Here is a 21,877-nt window from a genome sequence, read left to right as displayed (position 1 = left end):
TCCTCCAACTTTTCGATACCATTTTTGTAGTATGATTTGTCCTTTGTTTCAAAATGCGCCTCAGTTTCGTCGATCAACTCTTCATTTGACAAAATTTCTTTCCAGCGAGCATTCTTTTGAGAACTGAGAACAGGAAATAGTCGCGGGGGGATAGATCTGGAGAATACGGTGGACGAGGAAGCAATTCGAAGCCTAATTCATGGATTTTTGTCATCCTTTTCACTGACTTGTGACACGGTGCATTGTCTTGGTGAAGCAGCACTTTCTTTTTCTCCAAATGCGGCCGTTTTTCGGCTATTTCGTTCCACAAACGGTCCAATAACGCTATGTAATAGTCGCTGTTGATGGTTCTTCCTTTTTCAAGGTAGTTAATGAAAATTATTCCATGCGTTCCCGTCATGTTTTCCCACGCTTTGGAGCGGGTCCATCGTGTGCTCGGATGACTGTCGATTGGACTTCGGTGCTCATTTCACCATGTCTAAACTTTGCATACCAATCCTTGATGGCTGATTTTCCTGGGGCAGCGTCCGGAAGCTCGGCATCAAGTCAGGTATTGCTTCAACTGTATTTTTTTCTTTCAAAAAACAATGTTTTACCAACACGCGAACAACAATTTTTTTCCTTTTTTTTTCACAATAACAAAAGTTACTTCACTCGAAATGTTATAATTCACGAACTAACGATCCCACAGATGTCAGAATTTATGCACGCATCTTTTGAGGGTTATATATCAGGCCGGGGACTTTTCAATTGATCTGTTAGTTATTTACTTCAATAGTGGCTAGTAACTGAATGAAACTTTCTGGACCTGGGATTATGATTCAGTGCTCAAAATACCGAGACAGGGCGATGAGAGTGGAAATAACTAAATCTGTTGTATAATTAATATAGGATAACAGTAGAAAATCGTATTTTGTAGTGCGAATAATATACGTACATATATCAAAGCTAATATAAACTAAAATTCAAAATTATATAGGGCAATATTGCCAGGTTTTGATGTCATAAATTGCAATGACGTGAGTTTACAGCTATTCTGGATGGAATATAGATATAATGTGTGGGTCACGTGTTTCTTAAACAAAACATTTCTTTAAAGCTCATCCCAAATCAATAATGATACCATAAAACAAAAATATATTTTATGAGTTCTGTCTCCTTTACCGATCGTCAACCTTCCCGACAGTAATTATCGAATACTATAAAACACATAGTTATTTTTCGACTAATTCGCGAAATACTCGGAAGTCCCGAAACTCCTGGCCTAATCCAGATTCGGGAGAAAAATCGAAACGATTTCGAGCACCCTTCAGCATTCTGAACCCGTAAAAAGTTCGTTATTTTTAATAAAGTGCGCCGAAACCGTCAAAACCGCCCCACCCGCCAGGATGCCGGCTTCGGCCGTTGTCTGGAAATTGGTTTTATTTTTTCATAGGCAACCCGCTTGTGTGGTTTTGCGTGTGGTAATTTTCAGTTTGGCACGTCGATAGACGTACCCGCGATGCAGAAGAATCTTTTGGTGTTATCTGTTCCAATAAGTCAAATTCCGCATAACTTCAGACATGTTTTTGTCTTGTGTATGACATAATTGGTTCGAAAAAAGGGAATCCGTTTTTAAACTAATTTAAATGCAGCTATTTGTTAATACGTTCACCGCCGATTTGGGATCAAATGATAATATAATAGAATATAATATATAATAGAATATTACTAATAACGTTTTTTAACGTGTGTCCAGTCTAGATTATAATATTTTTCGACAATTTTTTCTGTGTCACGCGCCATAGCATGATCGCCACCATGATCGATATATATATATATATATATATATATATATATATATATATATATATATATATATATATATATTTATAATAGAAAGGACTCAACTACTAAAATAAGTTTAAAAAAATATTCAGAAGAAAAACGACAAAAAAAATTACTACATAAATGTTTCCACACTCAAACAAAATATCAATTCAAGTAAATTAAGAAGTCAATAGAAAAAAATGAACGACCATAAACTCATACAAAATTTCACTAAAACTCACAAAATAACTTATCCTCACAATAAAACTTATGACTAATTTTTGCACAGTCTAAACAGTAACTAGGATATCCAGGGCATGCATGACAGGTCATGCATAACAGGCATGCCATACATAACAGGTCAATTGAAAAGTAAAACACATTTTTTGGCGAATTCATTTTTTTTTTATTCAACGTAATTCCCTTCAAGGGTCATACACTGATTATATCGATCCTCCAACTTTTCGATACCATTTTTGTGGTACGATTTCGATCCCTTCATTCGAAAACAAATTTCTTCCCAGCGAGCATTCTTTTGAGATCTGAGAACAGGAAATAGTCGCTGGAGGCCAGATCTGGAGAATACGGTGGATGAGGAAGTGATTCGAAGCCCTATTCTTGGATTTTTGCCATCGTTTCCCTGACTTGCGACACGGTGCATTGTCTTGGTGAAGCAGCACTTTCTTTTTCTTCAAATACGGCCGTTTTTCGTCGATTTCCGTCCTTCAAACGGTCCAATAACGCTATGTAATAAGCGCTGCTGATGCTTCTTCCTTTTTCAAGGTACTCAAAATTCGAATTACGCGAAATACTTTTTATCCATTATTTCCACAATAACGAAAGTTGCTTCACTCAAAATGCTATAATTCACAAATTAATGATCCGACAGCTGTCACATTTATACAGGCATCTTTTGAGGGTTGTATGTGTCGCATCTATATGTCAGGCTGGGGACTCTTCAATTGATCTATTATGTATTTCGGCTACAGTATTTTTAGGTTATGTGTGTTGATACAAATTTTCTAGTAGTTAAATTATTATTCCTTCAATATTTATAGTTATTGTTTTGTTCCAGTATACTCGCAATGCTTAGTTCGAACTTTAAGTTCGTATTATGAATCTAATTTTAACCTAATTCTTCGAAGTCTGTAAATATAAAATTATAACATAATTTTGAAATAACCAGCATTAAACGATAGCTTTTGTATTATTTTTCACATTACCCTCTGGTATTTTCAAATGTTTACAGCAGTGTTTCTTTTATTTGTAACACTACTAAACATACCTTTGCAATTGTTTTTAATGCATTTTTGATCACTAACTACATATGAATTAATTCCTAATAATATTAAAGATACAATTATGTTGGACAGGTTAATTTCAAAACTCCAAGGTTAATAAGGAATTATTGAACTGATACATGTTATATATAATAAAGTAATATAATAAAGTTTATTATATATCAAGTGTGTTTCTTTATCTGCAAGTACCTAAATTATATTTAATATAAAGTATAATAAATTAAAAATATTATCTTTGATATACTTTTCAAGTCATTTATGTCTTAACACCATTTATTAAATGTAGTAACTTCTAATACACTTTGTACAATTTTTAATAAACCCCATTAATCTTATAAGTCATGTGTCTAGTGATAAATTTTTTTATTAAAGCTTATCATAATTCTGATGCCTAATAGGAATATGAGGAATATAAACTTGCTATTTGTATATATGATTTACGGAGTTATTACAAGTCAATTTTTTCTGTGGTTTCAATAATAGAATTCCAAATAACACCTAAAATAATCTCTCAATTTCCTTCATGAATATAACCAAAGTTTACGTACTTAAAAAAAGAATAGTATTTGTATGCTATAGTATAGTATTTGTAAGTTGAATTTCTATGCTTATTTAATGCACCAATATAGCCAATGAATCATGTATGGGACGTGAACATATAGGATGTATATTTGATGAAGCGCTTCCATCATTTTGCATATCGTGCATGTATTTTTCAACGAGCTATTTCAACCATTCCAGTCCAATTTAGCGGGGCCATGACTGTGTCTCGTGGGTGCGCTCAATTATTAACTCTAGGTAGCCAATTTTGTGCAATGCCGAGATTTCGTCTATTTACCAGTAAACTTTAGATGATGAGTTAAAAATTAACGAGAAAATCCCTTCAGCCTCGCGCACCGCCAAAGCCTATTGTACCCCTTTACTCGAACTGGATCGTCCTTAAATAATTAATGGACACAGATCTCCTCTAGACGACCACACTATTATTAGCCCCAAGGTCGACGTTGCCGGTTCTAACTAGATTTCGTTAAAAATCCGCCCGAATTACGGACTCTATTTTATCAACGATAAATCACGCCTGTTTCGTCGGCGAATCAAGAGAAATTAATAACGGGCTTAACGTTTCCGATGATATGACAGCGGCGACAAATGAAATCCGCCGAATTAGCCCGGCGAAACCGAGAAATCTGGCAACTGTTAACGAGGCGTACGGTCGAAACGCCATCTACAACGTGCCAAATCGAATTAGGCGGCGTTTTAGACAAGTCGCGCGAATTCCAAGGGGGGATTTGTCAGTCAACTGTCACGTTTGCGTTGGAAAACTGACTAGTCCCGAGTTTTGATGCCGGTTTTGTTCCTTTGTGTGTCGCTGTTTGTTCTAGCATTTACCCAAAAATGATATACAAAATGGATTAGGGCCGCGGCTAACGGGTTTATTAGAGTCGGACATTGTTTGGCCAAAAATATGGCTCGAAGTTATTGTAATAAAGGAGTCTGGGTAAATAATAATAAACCGTAGAGAAATTAAATCAAATTCGTGTCTTTGGGGGGTTGAAATGTCGTTAAAATATTGTTAATAATACATGTAATACGGTTTGCACATAAACTGTTGTGAATCCAGTATTTTCCACTAGTAATAACACGTAATATGATATAAGTGCTGTATACTTTTTTTTGTAAAAGTTCACAGCTTTTGAAGATAGACATGCGCTCCTCATTTTCTATTTATAGCGTTCATAAATCACAAATTGCTGGTAATTGTACTTATAAACAAGCACTATGACGAATCACTAAAGTTATATGCTGTTTAACGCTGTCGTTATTGAAAATAGTGCATTTTGATCAATTTTTGCCAATTGTTTTAGTTGCATGTTTGAATAATATCAGTTGTTGACAATCTTGAGGCTTTTAACCCGCGATATCGGTTTACCAAATATTTAAGTATACACGTGCATCAAACTTGAAGGACCAATTTGCTTCCAACGTGCTATTTAGCTCTAACTAATAATAAACTGTGCTATTAACCGTTTATGGAATGTATCAATTATTTTTCACATTATGCTATATGACTTATATTCTTTATATCTTACACACTACTTATTTCTTTTATACATTTCTTGATACTCTATTTTAACATCTAAACATCAGAGGCACCTGAGCTACTCTGAAATCATATAAGTAAGAAATATTGCCCATCGACGTATAAACCACAAATAACAACGTCTTGAAACCTTTTGAGAAACTTTCTTGAACTTTTCGCTTCTTTTCATTATTGAGGAGTGCTATTAATTGTTTAGACTGTTTATTCATGTATAACTGAAGTATGGATTTTATTTGATACGTAGTATTATGCAAATAGTTCAAAAACTGATTTAGACTTGATGTTTAGTTCTGTCGTGACGTCGTGAGATGAATGTTATACTACCTTTGATATGTTTAAAAATTTCCTCTAATTCACCAGAGTAGCGTTCATTTATACCATAAAAATATCTGAAATAAAAATTAACAAACAAGTTGTGATATTGCCGTTTACTTAAGCACTCTTCACCATAAACAGCATAATTTCCAATGGAATAATAAAGTAATATAAGACGAAAATGGCTCTTAAAGGTTTTTATTTTCAGGTGAGTAAATTTTGGATGAGTAAATGTAGTTGTGTTTATACCTGTAGTCTTCTATCGCCGGTTACCTTTATAAAAAAAATTATTGATTTTTAATAATACAATACTTTTTAAAATATCTTTAAAAAATGACTGGTAATTATCAGAATCCGTTTGTTAAATGTTCTTAACAATTAAAGTAAATCCGGCGATTTTGGCTGACTTTGGCAGACGATATTATCGTAATAGCTGTAAACGAAGACAACAAAGAAGCGGAAGAAGAAGAGAATCAATCAGAAACTTGAATGGGAATAAATCCACCATAATTTTAACACATATAAATGACATTCAAGTGCTATATTAAGTTAACATAATGTTAACATAGCAAAATATTTAGGAATAGCACTGAATGAAAATCTGCGCTGGAAGGCTCACAAGATGAACTGGATATTACGTTTAAAAAAACGTGTTGGCTATTTGGAAGAAATTCTGCCGTCACAACATATAATACAAAGTACATAAGTACTGCTGTATAACCAAATCGGTAAGCCTATATGGACATATAACATCTAGATATGAGGTTGTGTTAAGAGTAATCTAAAGATAATTGAGTGATTTTAGAAGAAATTATTGAGGTGTAATATTAATGCCTCATTAATGCCTGCCCAATACAGTATTTCGGAAATAATGATCTCCTTAGATATTTGGAAATGAAGATCACTAACAACTGGATCATTAAAGCACTTGGCCAGAGTGATGAACAAAGACTTCTGCGCTTTATGCTATGTGTGCTGGTCTACACATTAATATTAATGTAAACACATTGATCGAACTTTAATACTAAAATCTAGGCATGCCTTACTGATCAGGACTTCGACCAAAATCTAAACTATACGAAACATCTAAAAAATCCTCAGTATTTTTTGCGTGTTGAAATACTTGCTCCTTTTCGTTGCCGAAATTTCAATCTTTCGATGGTAATGTATGATCTTATAACCAACCTCACGCTTGTCGGTCAGTAGATAACATTTCAAAAAATATAAACTAATCTCTAGCAAGAATTATTCAATGAAGCTAATAAATCATAGCACATTTGAAAAGCGATCGTTCCAGAGAATATCCTAGACCTCAAAACTACACCGACATATTTCATGTGTCTTAAAATTAAACATGAACCGAGATTCTACTTGTGGTGTAAAGCTGCCTCTACACCATAACACCGTTGTTTCGGATTTTCCACCAAGAAAACATGGAAAAAAAATAGTTCCAAATAATTATTCTGGTAAGCTCATCCTATTGATTAAAGATCTAAAACTGTCAAGTTTTATATAAAATATGTGAAGCTGATTAAATTATATTTGATAGTGATTGTGATCAAATCAATTTATTCAGATGTTTGCAAATATTCCGTGTAGTTTAAATTCAGATGAGTACTAATATATTTTAAAATCATCTCTTTACATAATTGATAAGATAAAAGTAACAGTATAGCTCAATATTCTTATATTTAGTACAGATTTCAATAAATATTAACGAGTGTAACTAATATTATAACTGCGATTGAAAAAAAATCACTTACATATGGTGATATATCGATAAAATAATGTGATAATTAATGATGAATGTATAATTTAAGCAAATCTTTATTGAAGAAAATCAGACAGGTATACAGTTAAATAACAGTTGTAACACTTAGTAATAAAAATTCAATAAAAAAAACTTATTATATCTCAGACTCGTATTTCGTAGTTTAAAGTTTATTAATATATAAGAATAGAAGATATCAATGTTAAAGGTAAGTAAAACGATTTTGTTGATAAATAATTTAAAATAGATGGTAATTCAAAAGCGTTTTTTATTGCATGATATTATTTCACTCAAAAGACGACAAAATTGATAAGGGTTTTAAGTGGCATTTTAAATATCTTTTCATTTTTTTTTTAATTACTTTAGATAATCAAAATACCAATCGAATAACGTTTTGACGTCTGTATATAAATGCATGTAATTTGCAAATTCAGGATTTCTTATGTAGACAGGCATTTATTATAAAAATGAGCTGTTACCTAAATCTGTGTGTATTTTTGGTCTTTGCATATTGTTTTCTTGGTAACAAATACTAATACATTATGCCAAAATACATCATATACTAATTAGCTATTGTTTTTAGTGCAAGCGACGCCAGAGGATTTGACGTACTACTTCAAAAGCAAACACCATCACGCTGGAGTACCACTAAAAAATCACGACGTCCACGATAATATTGAACATGTTGAGAGCGTTTTCGACAGGACAAAGAAAACCGTTGTTCTAATCCACGGTTGGAAAGATAACCACAACTCGAACTTCAACAATGAGATAAGTGAAGCGATTTTTAACAGCTCAGATGCCAACGTTATTGTGGTTGATTGGAGCGTTCAAGCTGGCAAGACCTATATACGAGCTAAAAACTCTGTACCGAATGTAGGAAATTATTGCGCTACATTCCTCAGTCAATTACTGGACATTCTGGACTATCCCCTGGAGTATATCACTGTTGTAGGATTCTCTCTTGGTGCTCATGTCTCTGGTATTGTCGGCAAACATTTCGAAGGTTCCCTTCCTTTAATAATAGGTCTAGATCCAGCCAGACCTCTAATACAACTCAACACTACTTCTGCTCTGCATTCGGAAGATGCCAAATATGTCCAAATCATTCATACTGACGCGGGTTCGGCTGGAGTTCAGGTGTCCTTAGGAGACAGTGATTTTTATCCCAATGGTGGAAACAATCAACTCGGATGTTCTATTAACGGATGCGATCATAACAGGGCCTGGGTTTACTTTGCGGAGTCGATCAGAAACAATCAGTTTCTAGCCCAACAATGTCACAATTTTGAGGAATATAGTTCCCATAATTGTTATGGTCATCATGCATTGATGGGAGGGTTAGACGTTGATGTGTCGTGAGTATTTGTTGTTTCTTTTATTGACAATATTTTATTGACTAAAACATATTATGCTGATTAAAAAAACATATATTCAACTACCTTCACGTACTATATTTTGGTATTCGTTAAAAGCGAAAATATAAATATAAAATATATAAAAAATAATCATCATCAATCTTAATATTCTAGGATCAAAGGAACATACTACCTAATCACCAATGAACATTCACCATTTGGACGTGGCTGAAGTCTAAAAATGGATCTTCCCTGTGTCAAATACTTCTCAATAAATTGTTTAATTTCAATCAATATTTGTTTTATTTTACCTTAAAATTTATATACTACAATATTTATAAATTACTGCTTCTCTAAAGATATGCAAAATAAAAGATTATTCAATAAGGGGGGGGGGGCTAAATTGAAATAAGTGAAATAATTAAATAAGTTAAAATAAGACGAGATAATAATGAAATTATATTTATTTGATGTAACACATGGACTGAAAAGTCCGGGCCTAACACATAGATGGTGCTAGTTTTATTGTATTTACCGATTTTTCAGTTGGTACTAACATTCAAAAGAAATCTGTTAAAATTTGATGATATTCTACCATAAGTTTGTGAATTATTGCGCTAAAAAGTGACACTACTTTTGTTATTTTCAAAATAATTTTATGTTTTCATTATACTTTCGTTACACTTGTTTTCACAGCTTCTGGAAATACCGTCCAAGCGAAGCAATAGCTTGAAAAGTATTATAAGAACTCCGCTCCATCGGAAGCAACTTCAAACCTTAAACGTGGTCGTAGAGACACCGACAATGCAGAACGCAGTGGACGTCCAAAAGAGGTGGTAATACTAGAAAACAAAAAAATCCAAAAAAACCGCTCTAAACGATCAAAAAGTGAGGTTGCGTGAGCTAGATAACATCGTGCAAGTAAGTGTTGGTTTTATATTGCATGAGCATTTGACTTTTAGGAAGGCTCTGTTCGAAGTGTGTGCCACGTTTGCTTACTGTTGACCAAAAATAAGAACATCAAATTCAATCAAGAACAAGAACATATTGCTGATTCTGAACAGTGGTTGCAGTTTTATATTATTATGTATTCCTTTATATATATATATATATATATATATATATATATATATATATTGCATGTAGCTTATTGATATAGACCTATGACTTCAGAAATACTCACAAGAAAAACTCTAGCATTGTAGCATGCTTCATGTGACACATAGATGCAATTCCACATCCATAGAGCTCAATTTAGGCTAAAAAATTGGTTATTATCATTCTTTTGCGCTTGACGCTGGATATAATGACGTTACCGGTAGATTAAAAATTGATTACCACCTGGTGAACGTCGTAGGTATTCACATTTTTTCACAATTATGTTTGGTAACGGCTTAAATTGGAGTCTTAAGTAACACTCATTGTGAAAGTAAATTTTAAGCATTTAGGCGTAACGGTTAAATAAATACTGACGAACAATATAGCTGTCACAGAGAGACAACATCGACTCGCCCTTATTGAAAAACCATGAATTTGATAACTGCACAGTCCCAGCAGTGTAACAAAATGATCTTTTTTGAAATACGTCTGTCAATATTTACTTATTGAGCTTTTACACTTGTGGAACTTTAATCCTAATATAAAACCCAAAAATCTCAAGGATATTATTACATTATGTAATAACAACCACTATATATTAATCTTCGAATATATTGTAATCTTTACCACTAGTTTATTTGTTGATACGCTAGTTGATCTTTCTTTTTATTGAATACGAGATCATTGAGGTTATTGTTATATCTAAAATATTGTACAATATAGGGGTATTGGAATGTCGATAATTGTTGAACAATATATCGATATGATCTTGGGTCCAGGTGTTCTTGGCCGATATTTTTTACAAAAAATTATCGATAGTTGTTAAAGACAATATTGAAGGAAAATATCTGTACTACAAACCTAAAGATCTTGAAGTAAATTATCGAAGTTTTTTAGGCTTCTTCCCTTTTGCTTCCTGATATAAAACAATAAGTAATACCAACAAAAATGTCGAAACCGATGTACTGATATTTTTCTCCGCAGATTAACAACATTCCGAGTACAGCATATAAATAGTTCTGTATAATTTTTTTAGTCCAATAATTAATTAGTAGTCAAATATTCAGATCTAAAATCTATATACTTGCTTTCAAGCACCCGATTAGTTTCGAAAGTGTTCATCATCTGTCATTGGTTTTCACAAATTTTGCATCATACTGTCAATGTTGTATTGCAAAATGATTCACATGTCTTCGAGATGTAGGGTGCACAAATAAGTGTTTAGATTGCATTATTAGCTTCAGGACTAGAGCTACGTTTGTTGAATAAAATTAGCGGACGTTTCATAATCCTTACAGATTAAAGCTGATGATGGAGCCTCTCCTAGTTTTACCTATGTACACTTTACGACATTTACAGAAGTAAATTTGGAGTTAGGGAGACATCTTCGTAGGTAGTTTGGATAAAACTTTGATATTGTGTTTATGTTACTCTTGCAATGTTAGCTGTTAAATGAAGATATAGACGGACTGTTAACAAAATGTATCTTCTTCGGTTTCGTTTGATTTAATACGACATCATTAAGGTTATTGTTATACCTAAAATACTGTACAGTATAAGGGTATTGGAATGGCGATATTTGTTGAAAAATATATCAATATGACCTTGGATCGAGGCCTTCGTACCCGATATTTTTTTTACAAAAATTATCGATAGTTGTTAAAGACAATATTGAAGAAAAATATCTATATTACAAACCTAAAATTTTTGAAGTAAATTATCGAACTTTTTTAGGCTTCTCCCCTCTTGCTTCCTGGTACAGCATATAAATCGTTCTCTATAATTTTTTAGTCCAATCATTAATTAGTAGTCAAATATTCAGATCTGAAATCTATATACTTGCTTTCAAGCACCCGATTAGTTTCGAAAGTGTTCATTATCTGAACAAATGATGACAGTATGGATATATTTATTTAAAAATAGTCATTGGTTTTCACTAATTTTGCATCATACTGTCAATGTTGTATTGCAAAATGATTCTATCACATGTCTTCGAGATGTAAGGTGCACAAATAAGTGTTTAGATTGCATTATTAGCTTCTGAATTAGAGCTACGTTTGTTGAATAAAATTAGCGGACGTTTCATAATCCTAACAAATTAAAGCTGATGATGGGGCCTTTTCTAGTTTTACCTATGTACACTTTCCGATACTTACAGAAATAAATTTGGAGTTAGAGAGACGTCTTCCTAGGTAGTTTGGATAAAACTTTGATATTGTGTTTATGTTACTCTTGCAATGTTAGCTGTTAAATGAAGATATAGACGGACTGTTAACAAAATGTATCTTCTTCGGTTTCGTTTGATTTAATACGACATCATTAAGGTTATTGTTATACCTAAAATACTGTACAGTATAAGGGTATTGGAATGGCGATATTTGTTGAAAAATATATCAATATGACCTTGGATCGAGGCCTTCTTGGCCGATATTTTTTACAAAAAATTATCGATAGTTGTTAAATACAATATTGAATGAAAATATCTATATTACAAACCTAAATATCTTGAAGTAAATTATCGAACTTTTTTAGGCTTCTCCCTTTTGCTTCCTGGTACAGCATATAAATCGTTCTCTATAATTTTTTAGTCCAATCATTAATTAGTAGTCAAATATTCAGATCTAAAATCTATATACTTGCTTTCAAGCACCCGATTAGTGTTCATCATCTGAACAAATGAAGACAGTATGGATATATTTATTTAAAAATTGTCATTGGTTTTATCAAATTTTGCATTATAATGTCAATGTTGTATTGCAAAACGATTCTATCACATGTCTTCGAGATGTAAGGTGCACAAATAAGTGTTTAGATTGCATTATTAGCTTCTTATGTACACTTTACGACATTTACAGAAGTAAATTTGGAGTTAGGGAGACATCTTCGTAGGTAGTTTGGATAAAACTTTGATATTGTGTTTATGTTACTCTTGCAATGTTAGCTGTTAAATGAAGATATAGACGGACTGCCAACAAAATGTATCTTCTTCGATTTATTTTGATTTAATACATCATTAAGGTTACTTTTATATCTAAAATACTGTACAGTATAAGGGTATTGGAATGTCGATATTTGTTGAAAAATATATCAATATGACCTTGGATCGAGGCCTTCGTACCCGATATTTTTTACAAAAATTATCGATAGTTGTTAAAGACAATATTGAAGAAAAATATCTATATTACAAACCTAAAATTTTTGAAGTAAATTATCGAACTTTTTTAGGCTTCTCCCCTCTTGCTTCCTGGTACAGCATATAAATCGTTCTCTATAATTTTTTAGTCCAATCATTAATTAGTAGTCAAATATTCAGATCTAAAATCTATATACTTGCTTTCAAGCACCCGATTAGTTTCGAAAGTGTTCATTATCTGAACAAATGATGACAGTATGAATATATTTATTTAAAAATAGTCATTGGTTTTCACTAATTTTGCATCATACTGTCAATGTTGTATTGCAAAATGATTCTATCACATGTCTTCGAGATGTAAGGTGCACAAATAAGTGTTTAGCTGTTAAATGAAGATATAGACGGACTGCTAACGAAATGTATCTTCTTCAGTTTGACTATTTAGAACAGGTAAGCGTTGGATCTTATATCTCGTTTGTAGGATATTTTTATTTATATCCAACAAGATGTATGTATTTTGAGAAAGGATACGTGCAAGCTGATTAAGTTCATCTTATAAAGATGCCATAAAAGCCATATAAATTAAATAATTCAGGACAGAGAGTTACGAACTAGTCGTGTAATATTCAAAACATTATCCATTGTTGGATGCTATCATTCGTGATCTTGCAGATTGCATTAAAATTTTGAGTTTAAAAATGTTAATGATTTTTTCTTTTCTTCGTAAGAATTGAGGTGATCCTCCGCAATGTCAAGGATCCTCGCCCAGAATAAACAGTTGGCTAGTAATTTGGAAAAATTACTTTCTTGTTATCTCTTTTACTCCTTTTATGTATTTGAGCATTAATTTTAAATTAAAGATATCTCCAATGGACATTGAGTTCAACGTATTTTTTCACGTATTTTGCTGCGACAGAAATTCAGCATCTCTAAATTTTCTCCTTCTTCGAAGGTAGAAAGTTTATTTGTATATGTGTTATAACAAAAATGCCAAAAATATTGGAAAAATATTCATCAGAAATGGTATAACAAAAAGTTTATTATATTTGTTTAAACGATATTACTTTAAATTTTCAATCGTCATTAATACCTTAAAATTAATTTACAGTACTCGTATATTTATATAGAGTTTTGAAGCAGATAGTGAGGAATAGATTTCCATATTCAACACCATTAAAGCAACTGACGGATATTTTGGTACAAAAATAGGACAACATTCTATTGAAAATTATTCAGACACTCTACGAACCTATTCTGCGAAGAAATGCAGCTGCTTTAAAATGATATGGTCGCTCAAATATCCTGTATAGAGAATGTAAAGAAATTATATCTACCTCGAACCTAAACAATAGATGCAGATCGCTAATAACATAGAATTGGATCTCTCGTACATATTTTAAATTGTCTTATCTTTCTGGTTGCATGTGACCACCATTCTAACAGAATAATATATATTTTTAAGTAAGTAACATATGAAATTCCTATTCAGGCAGATCAAAAAAGGTGATAATAGCATAGATATATTTTTAAAAATTCTCCGTGGCTTCATGAATTTGAAATATATAGCTCAACGATTTTGTTTGTATAGGCTGCATGTTTTAAGAGTTAAGTTCTCTTACAACTTTTACACTTTATTAAAACAACCAGAATAATTTATATTAATTGAAGTTTTCTCCTAAGGATGGACCCTACTTTTTCTCAACCTTCAGGTAGCATAAGGATTTAGGTTTGAAAAATTAATTGTCTTTTGTTTTCTTGGCAAAAAGTGAAGAGCTGCTCGGTCAGGTTAAGAGTCATCTTCAAGAAATGGTAGTTAGAAGAAGAAGGCTAACATTATATCCTCCTACAATCTACAGTGATCCCTTATGATTATTTTCCACTCTGTACTTTTGCATCGATACCATAATCACCATCCTAAAAAATTAAAACCACTCCTAATACATTTTTGCCGTTTAAGACTTCCTCAGGTTAAAACGATAAAATTAAGGTTCATTCATTACATCAATGAACTGGTGGCATCCTTTTTTGTTGAAAGTGGAGAGCTAGACTAACAAAAACAGAAAAGACCTTATTGTGAATACACTTAGAAAATATTGTTCCAAAAAATTGCATAAAAAAATTTCGTCAGTGCATAAAAATGTATGATCAAATTTAATTCCGTAATACTAATTGACAGTACTAGTATATTTATTTTGAAAATGAGTAATATATTGGTCAATTAATAGCCATTCAATAGTAGATAATTTTGAAATCACGTAAATGATAAAAATATATATATTTTAAGTATTTACAAAATTGTAGACGGAATTCTATAATAGATAATATTGCAGACAAGTCTAAAAATAGCATAATTGCATTATAATATAGCCACGGATTATTTAATAAGTTACTTCAATTTAAATTGATTATACTCACTGGATTTTTATATATAATAAATACAATAATAAACTCACTCTTGAGATAAGATAAATAACTGTTTGGGTTTGGGTAATTCCAATTAGTACTACGTAATTTCGCTAAAATAATTCATTCAAGATAAGTGAGGTACTAGAAAGTTTATTAAAAAAATGCATATTTAATATGATCTGTAGATTATATTACGATATTTGAATTTTTTATTTACTTCTAATTGATACCTTCTTAATTGTTGTACATTGTATTTTCGATGAGATAGCGGGATATTGAAATTAAATATTTGCTTTACACTTTACTTTTTGTTGATAAACCTTTAGATCGAGTACCTCATGACGCCATAAATTGCGCTCTACAAAAATATATTTAACAGGAACCCATCTATGGGTCATCAAACCGACACGCACAAAAAACAATAATAACTAATTAAATTTTTTGTTATATAAAAATATAATATTGTTTGAACCCTTATATTTTTAAATTTAGATATTTGTGTTCTAATATATAAATAACTAACCTTCTCACCAATTACTTCTTTGATTATTTGCAATTGTGTAATTATTGAGAATGGAAAAACGATTTGAAACATAGTTCATTCTATTCAAGCATCCTTTTCATCGACTCAGAGACATTATCTGAGGGATGCAATATTTTTTTCTGAAAATCTTATTATTTTGATTATTTTATGTCTTTCGCAACAACTGCAAATTCTGGACCAAAGTATTTAACATTATTATGCTACAGAAACAATGTGGACTTCAAAAGTGTTTTTCTCAAAAGAAAACAATACTTGGAATACAAAAAAAGGAAAATTTGTTTCAATAAATACATTGAAATGGGTGAACCAGTGGCCAATGATATTTCTTCAACTTCTCTTGATCTAACAATATCTTCTGTCAATTATCGATTCAAATGCAACTATTTAAACTACGACGATCTGATGATGACTTAGACTTGGTTAATAAAGATATTAATTAGTATCCATATCGAAATCAAATAATATTTGCTTATATTTTGAACATCTTCTATAGATCGATTCAAACTTAATTAGGATCTAGCTCTAACTTGCATAGTTGCAGAAGCATCCGATATGATATAGCTTAAAAATCTATTATGAATTGCTCAAAACTAATTCATGTTTCTTTCGTTCAAGTCAGTATTATTCTCTCTCCACCTACTACTCATTTTACTTGTTATGTATACTGATTTCAATTCCAGTCTTCAACAGATTTTGCAATATTAAATATAGTCCAAGATATTAACCTATAAGCGTTTGAATAACTGTATATAAGGATATTTAGTAGTGTCATTCTCAGGGTTCTAGCTATTTTTTCTTCTATGATGTCGTTGGAAAAAAATTAAAACTCATTCCACATCTTGATTACTCCTGACTTCCTTCATTATTCCTCGCGCAATTAATAAATTCACTCTTCAAAAAAAATCATTTCTTTTTGCATTCCTTCCCATAGAGGTGTTAAATTCTCAATTAGTTGACTCTACTTGGCCCAGAGTTATTACATGGTTTATAAGATGTAGATTTCACTTTCTGCGAGTCCACAGCAGTGTCATTATCCTGCCATTTTATGAGTACGTCTCAAATTGTATAGGAAAAAAATTAAATTATCTAAATGCCCTGTCATCCTGATGGCGACTAATATAACCAAAGTTCAGCTTAGGGATATTCGTTTTAGGGTAGCCTAACCACTATGCGAATTTAAGACCCAATGCTCACATGAGGAAATCCTCCTTTTAACAGTACTGAAATGTTTTACAATAAATACAAAAAATATTTATGGAACAGTGTCAATCTCAGTTTACCCCATCAGTGACTTTATTAGGTACTTACATGTATTGTTATCAGCGATAATATATATATATATATATATATATATATATATATATATATATATATATATATATATATATATATATATAAAGGTAAAATGTAAAGTTTTGATGTAAAAAATTATTAACTTAATTATTAAGCAACTTAACACGTTCCATTTAGAATTATTCAGTTATTTATTGTTTACAAAGGTTAATCATAAACCGCTAAAAATTGCGACATTCAGTGCAAATTTTGGACTTTCATTACTGTTTTGCTTGGTTAGAAAAATCTGCTACGTAAATCCATCAAACACAACAGTCATATTGCAAATGGCGGCTTTGATTTCAACGGTTTAAAAGCCGTTATGTCAACGACAAAATGGAGCTGGAGAACCTTAAAAGCTTATTGGATGAAAACCGCCTTACACATTATGGGAACATCATGGTTTCATTACTTGCCAGCAAAAAGGGCAATATTTTCTGTAGCCTATGGTAAGGGATGATGAAATGTGGATCTACTATGATAATTTCCGGAGAGCCATCCATATCAACCACCCAAGCTGAATATTTATAGCTTAAAGTCTTACTGTTCATATAGTAAGATCAACGTGGCACTATAGATATCTACCGGCGTCATTTTGTATACATTGAACGACTTATTGCTTCAAAAGTATCTTCAACAGCTATATAACATATATATGTTACAGACATAACACGTCCTGAGTGTCATTTGCTCAGATTAGAGTAGCACGACTGTGCAGTCACAAGGTTTCGAAATGGTCAAAGCGTAAGCAGTGTTCTTCCGACAGTTAGAATTCAAAAACATACTAATATCATACCCATGTTTTGTGCTAACAAATTATCATAATACATGCAAGCACTTAACAATTTGCAACATGAAAATATTAAGAAAACGTAGTCGAAATTCAATCGAAATGAGTATGGTTTCTTTAAGCTTTAGAAACTTTCCAAGAAACATAACATAACACGTCCAACAACACACACAAGTGGTGTTCTTCCGACAGTTATAATTAAACAGATACTATATATCGTACCAATGTTTCTTACTAACAAATAATCATAATACGTGCAAGTACTTAACAGTTTGCAACACGAAAAGATTAAGAGAGCGTAGACAAAGCTGAATGATGATTAATATGGTTTCTTTAAGCTTTAGAAACTTCCAAAACAGATTACAGCTGACGTCAAGAGGTACTTGAAATAGGCACTTTTCTCATCAATTATGTTGGCCGATTAACTCTTATCATCGGATTTCAACAAATTCATCTTTCAACTTATTGCTCGTGTCAGAATTAATGATGTAAAATCGAATGTTATTTTACGACCTTCTATATATTAATTAGCAAGACAGTAGGATTAATTTACATTATCAATGAAGACTCTTATCTTAGTTATAAATTGGTCGAATGTACAAGTCATGTACAGAGTTCGAGCAACTATAGTAGAAGATTTAATAGTCGAATAGTAAGCTGTAGAAAATGAAACGTTTCTTTTTATCTGTTTTTGGCCTCTTGCGTGTTATAAATCTGGTCCAAGCACGATCTGTTTCTGGTAAGTACTAAAGTACATAATATATCAGTAGTACACAATTTCAACATTATAAGTATGGGATTGTTTGGTAGATATTGGTTTCAGGAGATAGCTGCAACAAAAAATTATAATTTTGATTTATCGTATCTTATTTTAATAAAATATTATGAGAAAAACCAGTAAAATCTACCTAAAAAAGATTACAGCTCGTATATCTTAGAATGTACGAGTACTTAACAAGATTATCAAAAAGTGATTACTATTATATTATTTAATTTTAAAAAAATAGTCGATTCACTGTTTTCTATAACTTTGCTCTCTGATCAGTTAGTTGTAGTTTAGCGCAGTCACCTTGATATCACGCCATATTTACAGAAGACTCCTCTTATCCAATGCTGTTTATTGAGATTAGATAAACTAGCAGATTTGGCTTTCACAGTTTCTGTCTCTGAAGTTCTGAAGATATTACAAACCCAATAGTTTGTTGATTTTGAAGACATTCTCGGATAATATCTATTGTCGACAGGCGCAAAATTGTATCCATACCACAAGACTTATTTCCAGATGTGATATGAGAAATGATTTTTTATATTTATTAATAAATAGGCTAGGTTGTTTTAAAATTACAGTGTAAAACAATTACTAAAATCTATGAATAATTCAGACTTAAGGAAAGCTACCAGGTGTGTCAGAAACTATCTTTTGGTTTTTGTAACAGATTTCTCTATCCATGTATAATACAGAATTATAATATTTTTAAATGTCAAGTTTTTGCCAAAGAATGTATTTTTTCAGTTTCCTTAAAAGAATAAAACTACTGAAAGGTTTAAGGTGAACATGTTCTTAATGTAATAATATATAAAACATAGTTTAGACAATGTAAATCTGGCTATTTTAACGTTCAAAACAAAGAACATCCTGGTATACCAAAAACATTTGAAGACCCAAAATTGTAGGAGTTACGAAGAACAATTACAAGCAATTAGAAATATTCAAAAGATAGAAAGATGGGTGTTACATCAATTTAATGACAGGCAATTATAAAATCGAAAAGTCTTCAATGAAATGAAATTGGAGATAAAAAATTAATTTATTTCGAAAATTACAAGCGAACAAAGCATGATACTGCAAGACCAAAATGGTTTTGTGTCTGATGAGACCAGGTTGGGAAACATCCACGATAAGGTCAAAGAAGTGTTAAGGTGATTTAGCAGCATAACAACGCACCGTCTCATACAGAAAAACCAGTCAAAGGAGTATTGAAATGAAGGCAAGATTTACAGCACCCCCTGTACTCTTCAGACGGGCAAAATGTGTAGAATCAAACGACTAATACTTCGAATAAAACATATTAACTATCTAATAGTACTACATAACAGACTAGGTATATAATCTGAAGATTTTTCAAACAACCAAAAATCAATAGTCTCACTAATTGACTATTCAATTGGTTTTTCGAGCGAAAACAAAAAAGGAAAGGCATTACCGACATACCTCTTATATTTTGAAAGTAGTACATAGGAAAATATATAAGAATATGTAATATTTGATAAGGCTAAGACATAGAAAGTTAGTTATTATTAGACACTAAGTAACACTAATACTATTAGAATATAATAAACATGTATGATAATGTAGCTTAATCAAGTCAAAAGTAAACAAGTATTAATACGATACAGAAGTTGCATAAATGATTTTTTAAAATTCATTAACATATCCATTATTACATTCGATACTAATATATAATTACTTTGATTTGAATGAAAAACAAACACACTTTCGTATCACAAATTCACATATACTTTATAGTCTGCATTTTCAGAAAATATGTATTGAAATAGACACCTAATAGCTGTTACCATCTTTGTTTAAAAGATATCACTATAAGTCCTGTTTCTCTGTTTTCCAGTAACCGCATCTGAAAGCGATGTCTCGTACGTTTTCTATAGCAGGGACCATTTCGACGGCATCTTCGTTCACATCAACGATTCAAGCGTCAATCACATCAAGGATGTTTTTAAAACCGACTTACCCACGGTAGTTTTGATCCATGGATTTAAGGATTCCTTCGAAGCCGATTCCAACACTTACGTGAGACAGGCCATCTTGTCTAAAATGGACGCCAACGTCATCAAGGTTGACTGGAGTCCGCTTGCTGGTCAAAATTACTTGGTCGCTAAAAATGCTGTGCCTTACGTCGGAGTATTTACCGCTTCTTTCCTCAGCTCTATCTCTGCTTCATTCCAGTACTCACTGACCAACGTCACTTTAGTTGGTTTTTCTTTGGGCGCTCACATAGCGGGAAATATCGGTAGAAACACCGATAAACCCGTTGGGCTTATCATGGCTCTAGATCCAGCAGGACCATTGATTACCAAGGAGGTATACGTAAAACCAAGCGATGCCGATTATGTTCAGGTACTTTATTAAATTCTTTGAAAGAATTTCGAGAGTCTCAACGTTGTCTTAACTCGTAGTCCATTCATACTAACGGAGGCCTTCTCGGTACGCTCAATGCCGTTGGACATTCTGATTTCTATCCAAACGGTGGATCTAGACAGCCAGGATGTGGTACCGATGCTGTTGGCGGATGCGCCCACAACAGGGCTTGGGAGTACTTCGCTGAATCACTGGGCGATAACAAGTTTCTCTCTCAAAAATGCGATAGCTACGATAATTTCTCACAAAAAGACTGCAACGGAGAGAAAAGACTAATGGGTGGCTTGCTTAAAGTCGATAAGTTGTAAGTTCGCGTTCGTTTTGAAAATATACATATCTTAGTTATTGCTGTTGTTATAGGGCTAGCGGTTTATACTATTTGGACACCAACGATCAGTCACCATACGGACAAGGTTAAATTTGTACGTGTAAACGTATGAATGAGAAAAATAATTTAAATATATTATTTAATTATAGCTTTTCTTTTTTTTTTAATTACCTTCATTTGGGTTGGGAGCTGAAACTGTATTTAATATCAGTTCTTATTTACAACTCACAATATGACATAGCTTATACATATATATCCCTCTACAACAGCCCTGATATCGTGTTCGCATAAACTATCCTATGTCCCGGATGTTTTCAAAATTTATCAAAAATAATCTCTAAAGTTCATCAGACAACCAAGATTGTAGGTCACATTACCAACGATAAGTTTATAGTTAAGAGTACTCAAAATTAAAAAAAAATTCCCTCATATAA

General features: G+C 32.1%; 3 protein-coding genes across 3 annotated transcripts in view; 2 read left to right on the top strand and 1 right to left on the bottom strand.

The window, feature by feature from the left end:
• Positions 1 to 21,877, bottom strand: part of LOC143191537 (kinesin-like protein CG14535) — a 660,599-nt gene that overhangs the window by 292,101 nt on the left and 346,621 nt on the right. The window lies entirely within an intron of this gene.
• Positions 7,659 to 8,945, top strand: LOC143191924 (pancreatic triacylglycerol lipase-like). The gene is made up of 3 exons (XM_076397369.1): positions 7,659 to 7,819; positions 7,881 to 8,655; positions 8,830 to 8,945. The coding sequence occupies exons 1-3, from the start codon at positions 7,765 to 7,767 to the stop codon at positions 8,885 to 8,887; spliced, it is 888 nt and encodes a 295-aa protein (XP_076253484.1). The 5' UTR covers positions 7,659 to 7,764; the 3' UTR covers positions 8,888 to 8,945.
• Positions 18,542 to 21,591, top strand: LOC143190673 (pancreatic triacylglycerol lipase-like). Its single transcript, XM_076395170.1, has 4 exons — positions 18,542 to 18,697; positions 20,586 to 21,094; positions 21,154 to 21,419; positions 21,476 to 21,591. Exons 1-4 carry the CDS (start codon positions 18,625 to 18,627, stop codon positions 21,531 to 21,533), a joined length of 906 nt encoding a protein of 301 aa, XP_076251285.1. The 5' UTR covers positions 18,542 to 18,624; the 3' UTR covers positions 21,534 to 21,591.

This window comes from Rhynchophorus ferrugineus, unplaced genomic scaffold (assembly GCF_030347505.1).
Source record: "Rhynchophorus ferrugineus isolate W39M unplaced genomic scaffold, kcgeb_rfMv2 rfM2, whole genome shotgun sequence".
Classification (NCBI taxonomy): Eukaryota; Metazoa; Arthropoda; class Insecta; order Coleoptera; family Curculionidae; genus Rhynchophorus; species Rhynchophorus ferrugineus.
This window is presented reverse-complemented; position numbering and strand designations above follow the sequence as displayed.